Source organism: Montipora capricornis, chromosome 14, assembly GCF_036669925.1.
Source record: "Montipora capricornis isolate CH-2021 chromosome 14, ASM3666992v2, whole genome shotgun sequence".
Lineage (NCBI taxonomy): Eukaryota > Metazoa > Cnidaria > Anthozoa > Scleractinia > Acroporidae > Montipora > Montipora capricornis.
Genome location: NC_090896.1, coordinates 8,055,323 through 8,067,822, shown reverse-complemented (window position 1 = coordinate 8,067,822; position 12,500 = coordinate 8,055,323). Strand labels below are relative to the sequence as shown.

At 40.7% G+C, this 12,500-nt stretch overlaps 1 protein-coding gene across 1 annotated transcript in view; it reads right to left on the bottom strand.

Annotated features, from left to right (window-relative positions):
- LOC138031340 (neurogenic locus notch homolog protein 1-like) overlaps positions 1-12,500 on the bottom strand; it is a 94,697-nt gene that overhangs the window by 72,699 nt on the left and 9,498 nt on the right. Inside the window, exons 3-10 of the mRNA XM_068879047.1 lie at positions 10,631-10,741; positions 10,118-10,228; positions 8,754-8,870; positions 7,760-7,879; positions 6,392-6,502; positions 5,256-5,366; positions 4,219-4,329; positions 2,087-2,197 (exon numbers count right to left, since the gene is read on the bottom strand). Coding sequence (XP_068735148.1) covers positions 2,087-2,197; positions 4,219-4,329; positions 5,256-5,366; positions 6,392-6,502; positions 7,760-7,879; positions 8,754-8,870; positions 10,118-10,228; positions 10,631-10,741 — 903 coding nt within the window. The remainder of the gene's footprint in view (positions 1-2,086; positions 2,198-4,218; positions 4,330-5,255; positions 5,367-6,391; positions 6,503-7,759; positions 7,880-8,753; positions 8,871-10,117; positions 10,229-10,630; positions 10,742-12,500) is intronic.

The window sequence follows — 12,500 nt, the reverse complement described above, 5'->3', positions numbered from 1 at the left end:
TTACTGCTGTCAAAACTACTATTACTCTTGTCAATATATCATTTAAAGAACTTTTGGTGTTAAGATTTATTCATGACGATCTCTATTCTGTTTGGCCTTCGAATTAAATCTGTTCTCTTTTCGCCCATTTGTGCTGTTCCTTCGATTTATCGTTACTGTGAATCAATAGATCTTGAATTCTCTGGTACATTTTGCTCTTCAGCTTCAACGTATATCGTATCATTTCCAGTGAATTGACCATTGAAATCATGGCTCAAACAGCTTCAAATGTTCGGATGAGATCAAAGAGGAATCACTTCGAGAAAGTAAACCGTCATTACGTGTCCTACATATTGATCTTATTCCCTAGTATGTTTCTTTTCCGTAATGTCAATCATAATGCGATGCCCCAGAAATTGTGTTTGTTGTCCAAGTTCAAACATATCAAGTTTTTCCCGAATTTGACAAAATACTCTCTTGGACTTTGTCAAAAAATTTACATCGGGGAAAAAATGAATAAGAGCGTGAAGGCTATGGACCGTGACTTTCACAACAGCAGCTTATAGACCTTATTCATAAATGGCGGTCACATTTATAATTCTTTTGTCCACGTGCAAATTAGCCTACCAAGCCTCATTTTAGAGCAAGAATTCTTTTCAATTCACTGTATGGTATCGAGGCTTGGTAGGCTAATTTGCACTTCGACAAAAGAATTATAAATTGACCGCCATTTATGAATAAGGTCTTTTAAGCCTTTCTATCCTCGCTATGGAATGCAAAACTCAAAATAATTTCTCTTTAAAATGAAGGAAGAGGCTTTTTTGAACATGCCACAAAAATATCAGGCGGAAGCTATATATGAAAATAGAAGACCGAAAGCCAATCATTTTTCACTTTTTCCCGTTGATTTAGAGTACTCTCATTCAAACAATGTGGCAGTGTGGTCCGCCGGGCTCAAATATGGAATCACGGCGGCCAAATACGTGAGCGGAGTTTGTTGGTTCTCTTCTCCTCACCGGAATAATTTTCCTCAACAATTAGCTTAGTATTCCCATTGGAAATGATTTCAGTCGAACGAACTTGATTTACAATACGCTTTGACTGCTAACCCTAACTATTCATGATAGGACAACCACATGACTTTTGGAGGGCATATAGTTTATTTTTGGCCCGAGTAGCATCATTTGCGCTCGAGCGGAGCGAGAGTGCCACAACTATATGCCCGACAAAAGTGATGTGATTATCATTATTATCAATACACGAGGTCAAATCGTGCAAATTAATAATAAGAAAGAACTGTTCAACAGAGATGTAGCATGAAACTATGGTATGGAAAGTTTTTGCTACGATACGATCAGCTAAACAAGGGCAAAAATTGAGAAGAAAAAACTCATCATCAAAAATTGGCGCCACCCATGGCGTTGAAACGGTATCCTCGGGATCTCATTGGCCGAGCGAAGTTGTATGACATCTCTGCAGCCAATCAGAATCAGGGCAGCAAGTACATTTTCTGCCCGGGCATTTCCCGTTTTGCCCGCAAAAAAAAACGCATTTACAAAGGGAAGTAATTAATGAGGACATTAACTAATGATAATCAAACAAGGTTAAAATTATATTGACCAGTACCTTAATTTCAATTTGAACCACAGCACTTACTTATAAACCATACATAGTCTGGGCCACATAAAGCTGACGAATTTTAGTCGGAGAGGTCACGTTTTGTACTTTCTGTCTCCTTTACTTACACTAAAAGATTATTCGCCCCCACCACAAAAAAAAGTTTAATACAGAGCTACAATCCTGGCCAAAGCTTTGGGACATTTTTATTCCACTCCCTCCTCCCTCCTCCCTTCCCCACCCCCCTCCCCTAACTGAACAAGCTGGGTTTCCAATGTCAAACATATGAAAACTGTTCCGCTAGAAGGTATGGTCTACATTGCTTAAAGGGAATAAGGGAGGAAATTCCCAAGGATGTAGTGGTTGGTAAGAATAAGACGTAACATGTGTGTGTCCCCACACGTTTTCGAAAGGATGGCCTGTAAAATCATGCACTGACCTATCGGTCAGCGAAATCACTCGTAATAAGACTAAATTGGATTAAACTCACCATCGCAGTTAGGACCTGTGAATCCAGGCGAACACAAACATTTGAATCCCCCTTCAAAACCTAAGCACTGGCCTCCGTTTTTGCATGGGTTCGGAACACACATGTTCAAGTCTGTGGATATAAAATAGGTGAGCTGCTTGAGGGGGGAACAAAAGAAGATTCTACGTCGAGCTTTACGTTAGTCAAAATTTAACTTGTGACCTTTCAAGAAGGCCTGGATAAGGAAAGCTCAGCCGTATCTAACAAATACCCCTTTATCAAAAGCGAACTCTAGATTCCTTGGTCGAGACAAATAAGACAATCTATCTCTCGTCATCGTCGAGACATACAGTGTATCAATGCACATCGAAACGTTTTCACGACAGTTGAAGGAGTTCTTTAGGCTAGCAATATTTACAAATTATCGTTACACCTTTTTTACCTGGGGTTAAAAGTCTTGCCAGCAGTGTTGAGAGTTTCCATAGCTGTCAGCCATAATCTTTCTTCAAACTAACAAAGTCGTCTTCGCACAGGGTTTAGGGCGACATTAAAGTTTAGTAAGGTTGCTAACAGCGATCCAAACTCTCGACATCATAAACGAAATTGTTTTAAAAAACATGCAAATACTTTGATCATAGTGGAAGTGCACTTAGCTATCAAGCTAGTTCACAGGCACCCCACTTTTAATAATTTGAAAGAAACACGATTAAGAACCCAACAAAAGTCAATATTTTCAACTATTTGGCTATTTACAAAGCGTGGTAGAGTTGAATCCGGGGCAACCGGAAACAAATCCAAACCAGGGGCCCGTTTCTCGAAAGTCCCGAGACTGTACGGGCCATTTTCGGGTGTCACAATTCTATTTGTATCTCAAGAACGGAGAGGATTTAAGTCGTCCAACTTCACAGTCATGTTTCTTTTAGTTACCTTGAAAACATGTTAAAAGATCGGTCTTTCAAAACAAACAGTTAGCAGTTTCACAAATGGATTTTCGGTCCCGAAAAGTTTTCGGGACTTTCGAGGAACGGGCCCCTGGGGCTATTAGTGAACCTGACAACTGCTTGTTCAGGAAAGTAAATATTTTAACATGTTTTCAAGGTAACCAAAAGCAAACTGACTGTGAAATTTGACGCCTTAAATCCTCCCCTTCCTTGAGATACAGAGGGAATTGTGACACCAGAAATGGCCCGTAAAGTTTCGGGACTTTCGAGAAACGGTCCCCTTAGGTTAAAACGGGATTTGAACCCGGGGCAACCGCATGCAAACACAACGCCCTAACAACTGGACCACGCCTTCTCCTTACTTTCTCGCTCATGAGACCTAAAAATTCAAACAAATTCAAGAAGAATCTTTCATTCAGGATTATTTTGCAGTGTCAAAGTCGTAGTCACAATGAAAAGATTGCAGCGTCACCATCAATCGAAAATCAAGGATCTCATCAAGCTCCTGTCGAAACTAGAACATCGGGATCATATCACATTTTGCGGGACGCGTCCGTTTAAAAATACGGCAGCTACAGCACTTGAAAGAATAACCAACAGAGCAATAACGTTAACTAACATTAACATAAAATATCACGGGATATTTGCACTTGTCTCCTTACTTTTGTTAAATAACTTTCAGGGTTATGTAAACACCAATGAAATACCGGGTTAGCTTTCGCGCGCAAACATGATATCTTCACACATGAAAAGATTGCAATGGTTACATAATAAATCGCGCCAATAGTTAGGACCACAAAAAATATTAAAGTGAAATGCTTTGGCATTTCATTGGTGTTTATATAACAAACTGACAGTACTGTTTGGTGCGCCCGCTCGTGAAATATTTACCAACACGCGAAGAGAAATTCTGTACCTCCACGCGGTCATGTAACTCTACTATACTACTCTACTCTACTACTACTCTACTACTACTCTACTACTAGTCTACTACTACCACTACTACTACTACTACTACTACTACTACTACTACTACTACTACTACTACTACTACTACTACTACTACTACTACTACTACTAGTAGTGCTAGTGCTATTTGCCTGTCAAGACAAGCCTTAGTACTGTTTGCAGTCCTTTTGATACTGTGGGCTTGTAGTTTTTCTAGATCTCTATATAGATTGCCGAGGTTCTAAGAAACCCAACAGCTGGTACCTTCGCAACGAGATCCTTGATACTGGGCTCGGCAGTTACACTTGAATCCATTTGGCGTCTCGATGCAATCTCCTCTGTGCTGGCAAGGATTAGGTCGACAGTGGTCCACTTCTAAAAAATGGTACACATCAGTGTGTCAGCAAACTCAGCCTTTCGACATACTGATGGTCTTGTGTTTAGTTTTGGCCATTTTTTTTGGGATGGGGGTGGGGGAGATGACAGGAAGGTTGATCTGTTATTTTCCGGGTAACCTTTACACCCACCCTTGGACAAATTTTGTCCATCAGCATTTGCTACTAGTAATTTGAAAATGTATTCTTAGTGGTTAAGTTAGGGAGCTTAAGTACGCGATGTTTTTGGGCCACGGACGGCAACCGGAAGTGAGCCGTTTTCCCTTTTAAGTTGTCTCCACACAACCACACATATTTCCTGGTATATTTTCACTATTAGAGACGATTAGTTTGAAAATCTGGGAGAGACCTGTCACTTACGGTTTTCGTCCCTAGCTTAAAAACGTCACGTGCTAAAGCTCTCCATTAACACTGACAGTGTCTACAATTCAAGAAAATTACCTCCTTAACACCAGTATATAGAGCGACTTTCGTTTGACCTTGGAAAAGTGTTCACACTTTGTTTCACGAACCAATGTTTAGCAAGATTAAAACAAAGCTTCTCCTTATTCCCGCCAAGGAAACTCCTAATATGGGCAGTAAACCGTTCGTTTGCCTAATCACACTACTGCACTTCAAATGACGTCAAAGCGAAACGCCAATCGCTTTCGAGAAAGTTCCATGGAGTGATGACGTTGTTTGCCTCTGCGTTCGGTAAACCAATGAAAATTCGCGCTGGTTTGTTTTTGTCCGATAAGCCAATTAAATGTTTTGCATTTTTGTTTTAACGTTTATTTTTTCAAGGTCATATGAAAGTCGCTCTATAATCATTTAGTTTTGTTCAGTTCGGTTCTTCATTTACCCACCAACACAAAAATATGTAATTGGATACACAATAATCACCTACCACCGCGACTCTATTCTTACCATCACAGAACGAGCCCTTGAATCCAGGCGAACATATACACTTGAATCCACTGTCATGTTCAATACACTTGGCGCCATTCTTACAAAGATCTGGTTGACAGCTGTGACGCACTACAAAAATCGAACAACATGAGCTTGTTGGGATATGCTTATGAAAAAAGGCACTTTGAAGGAAACTAAAATTGCCCCAGTAATAACATTTTATTTCGTCACGGTACAATGTTTCATTGCTCCCCCCCCCCCCCCACCCTCCTCGTTTTCCATGGGCCGCACAAAACACGTGAAGAGAGAGCAACTGGCGTTCATTTGTCTCCTGGCTGAGCTATGGAGAGGCATGCTTTCATTCTAGTTTTGTGACCAGTTCAGTCTACTTTTTAGTTCACACGGCACACGCGCCGCACACTAGATGATACAACAAAAATGATGCACCTAACCCTGATAACAACTGAAAAGAAGATACGGCAAATTTCGACTGCTGAATGTGAAAGGTTTCCTTTAGCAAAGAAAATCTCCTGAATTCAAAGGCAAATTTTAGAGCGGTTTTCATTTGAGTGTCGTAAAACAAATACCAAGGTAATTACTTCGACCAATGACAGCAGGTGCAAACAGTGTAATGAACCAATCCAAATTCGTGGCAATTTCACGTAACTTGCTCAAAGCGCGGGAAAAATCGCGCGTGCAAGTCGCGATTGGTTTTGGTTTTAGTTGTCATTGGTTGATAAACCGACGCGATATTTTTTAACCAATCACCAGGCGTAGGGGTCTGGGGTTTGGGTCATTGAATTTTAACAATTCTTCAATCCAGAGTCGCAATCAACTTATGTTTTTCAGGACAAGACGGCTGGATATTTACGTTCGCTTGCCTTTAGAGAGTTGCCGACCGACATATTTCGGCAGAAACGTCTGTCTTCTGCAGTTTTCTTTATGTTGCATTTGAACTGATTAACATTTATCAGATACATTCAGATTTGCACCTCCTAAAACATTTGCACTGAAGAAGGCCGAAGTTTCTGCCGAAACATGTCCGCAACATTTAAAACTCGTTGTTTTACATTCCAAAGTGTTTTTTATGGCAATGAAAGCAACAGCGAAAGCACTAATCTTGAAAGAACAAGTGGCCCCTTTCACGAAATTACCTGAGCAGGTTTTTCCGGTGTAACCAAGTTGGCACAAGCACTTAAATCCACTTTCCGTTTCAAAGCAGCTTGCGCCGTTTTGACAAGTGTCTGGTTGGCAAGGACTTCTTTCTACAAAGAAAGTGTTCGATAAAGTTGAGAATCCACGTTTCTGTTTACTAAGAGGTTAAAGTGCTGATATGATAAAAAAAGTCACCTCCCTTTCTTTTTTTCTTCAAATTTTGAAAGCGTGGCCAGGGTCCTTCTCGGATATCCTGTCTCACAATTCTTCAATGTTCCAATGTTCAATAATAGTAACTAACATAATAACTTTATTTTCCAAATCTTCAGCATAGAAATACGATATAGATTCCAAAACTAAGCAGGCGTAAAAATTATGTACACAATATTAAAAACGTTCATATATTAAAATTTCATCTATAACGTATCCACCATGATATCAGCTGTTCAGTTGGGCAATTGCTCTGGGTATAAATGAACTCTTTTGTCTATCAGGTCCTTAGATCACTTCCTTAATTGTGGTTAACATGGGCTGGTATGAAATTTGATGTTCGTCTCACAAGCCTTCAATTTTCAAACCCCTTTGGGACGCAAAAGAACCCACTTTTCGAGCGGCAAAGCGCAGGGCATGCATGGTGTTCCCAGTGTTGTGGTCTGTCCTCTGTTGTATATCACAGTTAAGAGAGCAAACGCTTAGGGATTTAGCCGGACCTGCAGGTCGCAGGTTGCTGGTTAGGGTTGCAGGTCATTGTTTCACCACAGCTGAAACAACCCAAACCTTAACTAAACGCTAACATTAGGCCCAAACACTATGCTTTAGATAACGTTCAAGCCTAAGGTTAGTACTTTTGTAAAGCTTTGAGTTGTTTCAGTTATGGTGAAACATTAGGGAGCTTAAGCAACGACAACGGCGACGGCAACGAGAACGTCATCTCAAAATATAAATTTGCGTGATTTTAATCGCTTCGTGACTATTTAAACGTTTTTAATATGACAAGGGTGTGGTAATTCCTCAAAGATGACATCAGTCGGAACGGCACTCCATTTTAGGAGAGAAAATGAAAATTTATCCTCAAGTACTGACGCTCTTCGTAAAACCAAAAACTTGGCTATTTCACGTTGTTGTTTTGCTGACGACGGCAACGAAATGGACAAAAGTGAAAAACGCACGTGCAGGGCGTGCGAAGCTATTGTTTTTAACCACTAAAATGCAAATTCGTGACGTTCTCGTTGCCGTCGCCGTTTTCGTTGCTTTAGCTCCCTAATGACTCTGCAACCTGCACTTTACACGCTCCGTACACCAAGCTACTCTAAAATCCGAGGGTAAACAAAGATGTGATGATGACCAGACGGCAGCCCCTTGATTACCTTCACAATTTATTCCTTTGAATCCAGTTGGACATCTGCAAGTGTACCCTTCGCCACCAAGAGACTCGATGCATGTCCCAGCATTCTGACATGGATTTTGTAAACACTTATCTCGGGTTCCTGCAAAGGTGTTTGTTTTCAAGTACGTAAGTGTTACCTTAATTAACGTGGCAAAAAAATTGACTTCCTAAACGGCTAGGTCAGATTATCAGATTTAATCATATTATTGTTGAATTGCGCCTTTGCGAAAAGCGGTTTCGATATTTATTACGGTCAAACGCGAAAACAGTGAAACCGTCCACGAGACGTTACAAACTAGACGTCCTTGTAAACAGTACATCAAACTTTCATATTTCATGGTTTAGCCAACAGAGTGAACAGTGGTGCAGGGATGGCGCAGTGGTGAGAGCACTCGCCTCCCACCAATCTGACCAGGGTTCGATTCCCAGACTCGGCTTTATAGGTGGGTTAAGTTTGTTGGTTCTCTACTCTGCACCGGGATGTTATTCTCCGGGATCCTCCGGCTTTCGCCTCTCCACAAAAACCAATATTTGATTTGATTTGCGTCGATTTGTTAATTTCAATTTACAGTGTCTCCAAAACTATTGTTTTCAAATGCTCTTGGGGATACTGCATATTCCCAAGAGCATTTGAAAACAATGGCTTATGCAAAATTTGGGGGGCAAACAAAGTGTATTATGGGGAATTCGAAAATAGAGAATAACAGAACTAAACAAGGCTCCATATTCGGCAAGTGAATATCAGACAGTCTTCAGGGGAGGTTCAACTGGGTAATCACGGATTCTCGAAGGACGTTACGCTGATTTAACGAGGAAACCTTGGCCATTTTTGTCTGTTAAACTAAACCTCTTTGGAATGAGCTCAGAGCTTATGCAACCTTTAATTTTTGACTTGGCTGAAACGAGAGTTTAAAAAAAAAAATACACACAAACACGTAGCACCAAATTACGTGACTGAAAAGTCACGTCAATACCTGCGCATGTTGGTCCAGAAAAGCTTGGTTTGCATATACATTCGTAACTTCCGGGTGCTGTTTCAACACATCTTCCATCATTAAGGCAAGGGCTATGAGCACAGCTTGCCTTTTTGTCTGAAACGAATTGAAGTTTTGAAGAGACGCTTAGCTGAATAAAAGCTTAACATTTGAGCTATCAAAGAGATATCAACTAAAATTCTTTAGCTTCTTGGGGGTAAACTACACAGACACGTTTTTTAATGTTCACTAAAGAGAGAAGTTGCAAAACGAGACGGCATTTCCAGGCGGTTAAGTGTATGGATGCATCGAAAGAATACCGACAATGACGATGACGCCGGACAGTATCCAAAAGCATGCATCAGTAGCAAAACTTTAGTGCAGCGTTTATGTCTTGGGCTAACGAACAAGTAAGGGTTATTTTGAGGTAACGAGGGGATACGTGACTTATTCCCTAAGGGTGCAGCCCAAGGTAAATAATTCACGTATCCTTAAGGGACCTCAAAAAAACCTTTACTTATTTTCCACATGGGCGACGTTAACACACCCATGAAAAACAAAGGCTTTTGTTCAATGAGCATATGGCTCTGAATGAACTGACAGTAACAGCATAAATTAAAATGCCGCTAGTGCGCACTGGGATTTTCACGTGGTTATTTCAAACAGCAAAACATGTTTTGTGTCGTATCTATGCTTCATTCACTCCAACATTAGAACCAGAAGACACGAGTGAATGGGAAGACGAATTGTTATTGACGACTTGTTTGTTAGGGATGTCAAGGGGCGTGCCAGGTAAGTTGTTTATGGGTCGAACAGACCATAAAAGCAAGAAAACCAACGATCCTCGCAGCCATGGACGCAATTTCAGCAATTGCGTAGAGAAAACATAAAAGCGCGTGTTTCCTTCATACTTACGAAAGAGTCAGTGCCAAAGAGAAAGAGTTGGTTTCCGACATTTTGCAAGGGAACAAAAACGAGTTTTCAATTACAAATGAGGCAGAAACAAAAAAGCTAGGCTGGAAGGAAATACTTCGGAAGGATCTTCATCTGCATGGGTTCAATGATTTCACAAATTGCTTGTATTTAAAAAGTAAGAGTTCTAATAGTTGTTCAAAATAATGATTATTCCTGCTGTAAAACCTTAGTTCGTAACTTAGTTTGTAAGGGAATGTTGGAGGGAAGTTGATTTTAATGTTTTCATATTGTTATCAGGTATTGTTTTAGCCCCGCTCTCCCCTGTTGCAATCAAAGCCACGCACAGCTATTAAGACGCTTGACAATGAGTGAAGGACATTAACTTCAACTCCCTTTCGAAACCAAGGAAAATGGATAACATGCTTTCTCCTCATGTGTAAATTTGGTACCTTCACAGTGTTTCCCATGATATCCATGCGGACATGTGCATTCGTAATCAAACAGCAACTCCGTACAGGACCCTCCATTATGACAAGGATTCGGGCGGCATTTGTCGGGCTCTAAAGTGTAAGCAAATAGAAAAGCCATCGTCACGCCCACTATAACGATCAGAGCTTTATTTGCCGAGTATATGCCAGCGTCACTGCTACAACGTGCAACCTTTCACTCAACGTAAGCCTTGCTGTAAAGTCATTCAAATAATTTAGCACCTTTCAGCGTTGCAACATATAAGATACATGGGCTTTGAATTGATTCCCAAGAAAAACCACTGTTTGTAAACAAAAATCATGCCATGCATTTGTTTGTTTTACTAATGACTGTTTTAATGACTGAGTGAGATAAACACGAAAGGAGTGGACCTTGTCTTTCACTTTCTGTATCACAAAAATAGAAAGCTAACAGTGGGCTGTACTGAATCGGGTGACCCAAACAGATGCGACCATACGATTGACTCTTCTTACCTTCACATCGTTCACCTTTCCAGCCACTGGAGCAGGAACACTCAAATCCTTTACCTCCCACTGTACACTGTCCTTCATTATTACACGGATTGGGCAAACACGGGTTCCTCTCTTGATCATCAAAATTGTGGGAAGAAGAAAACATCAACGATACATCAGCATTGACAACCAATGTTTTCGTAAGCAAGAGAATGCCCACGAAAAACATCGATTTCGCTACATAGGTCTTCCCGCAGAAGTACACACACGAAGAAATTCTTGAAGCATAAAATTACGATAAGGATGGGGGCACCTTGTGACACGGATAGCCAAACACTGGTTATGCCACATGCCTGCTCAATGATCTTCTTCGATTACATCAGTAGGAAAGAACGACCTTCGTGAATCTATCCAACGGTTCACGTAACCCTCTTAATTGAATGTCGGCAATGATATGCTCCCAGCAGGTGAAAGCATTTATCATTTGACTATGATCTTCACGGTTACAATTTCCGCGAATCTGATTGGATTCTGCATGACACATGTGACCAACTGTCGCGGACGCTGCCTAGATAGGCATCAAATACGTTTGTTGTTTTAAGATCGAGCTCCACTAAAACGACGATTCTGCTCAGGACAGATCCTTATTGATTTACCTTTGGCTGTAATTTTTCTTAATGAAGGGAAAAAAACGATTATACTTAATGAACCAGCCATTTGCAAGGACTGATTCAGAAGATGTGATTATTTGACCGCAGGTTGTTAAAATCATTTGATATCAAAAAACACGCCCGGTTGGGATACATTAAGAAATAAAATCTTAGGAATTACTTTTACTGTCGTAAAGAAATGATAGCCTTGTAAACCCGACAAACGTCAAGACGAAAAGAGATAGGCACTGAGCAATCTCGCTTTCCACCGTTTTACCGAAATAACAACATACTGTCGGAAAGATTAATAACCGCAAAACGTTGATAGAAGTGGGCACCCTTGGCGTTCGACGTTGGAGATCCTAGGTTAACACGGGCGACGATCACTCAACGAGACAAAAAAACAAGTCTCAACGCAAAACGTTGATAGAGGTGGGCACCCTTGGCGTTCGACGTTGGAGATCCTAGGTTAACACGGGGGACGATCACTCAACGAGACAAAAAAACAAATCTCATGGAAAGAGGCGAAAAAGTGCGCAGCGTTTTTAACGTTCAAGTAAGGTATATGGTGAAACTTGTCACAAAAATAGATTTGAATGTCATACTACGAAATACCAAGACTTTTATTGATGTGAATTTTTCAGAAACTGCATGTTTTACATCTATGCGTTCAAATAACCAAAACCGAGGAAGAACGCGCGACCGGTCTCGTACTTTGACATTCCACTGTTCAGAGATGTCGCAGATGTATTTTGCATGTGACCCTGATGACTGTCATAAAGAAACTTCCATCTGGTTTCTTCGTTTGTTTCAATATGGAGCTTTGATTGTTTACCCGGAGTCGTCGGTTAGATTGACCTTTGAGCTTGATAATCACAGACTAGTGGCATTGACTCTAAAATCACTTCGGCTGCTAAGTGTTGATATGGCTATCTGTTTATGCGGCAAAATATTTTCACGGTATCTATGATAGGCCCTTCCACTCAATATTCAATTTACAACACTGATGTCAGCGGAAACAGTCTGTACACGAGAGAGCACAGGTTCTTGTCAATTCTATGACACTGAGGACACCATTTCCAACCTGCCACTTGGAGACACAGCCTACAGTTAAACTTAGATTTAGTTTTTCGGTTTCAGCTTTGATTTGCCAATACTACCGCGGATTTACACTGAGAAACCATTTGTACACAAATTACAACATGTTCAGTATTAAAAAATTCTACAAACAGTAAGTTACA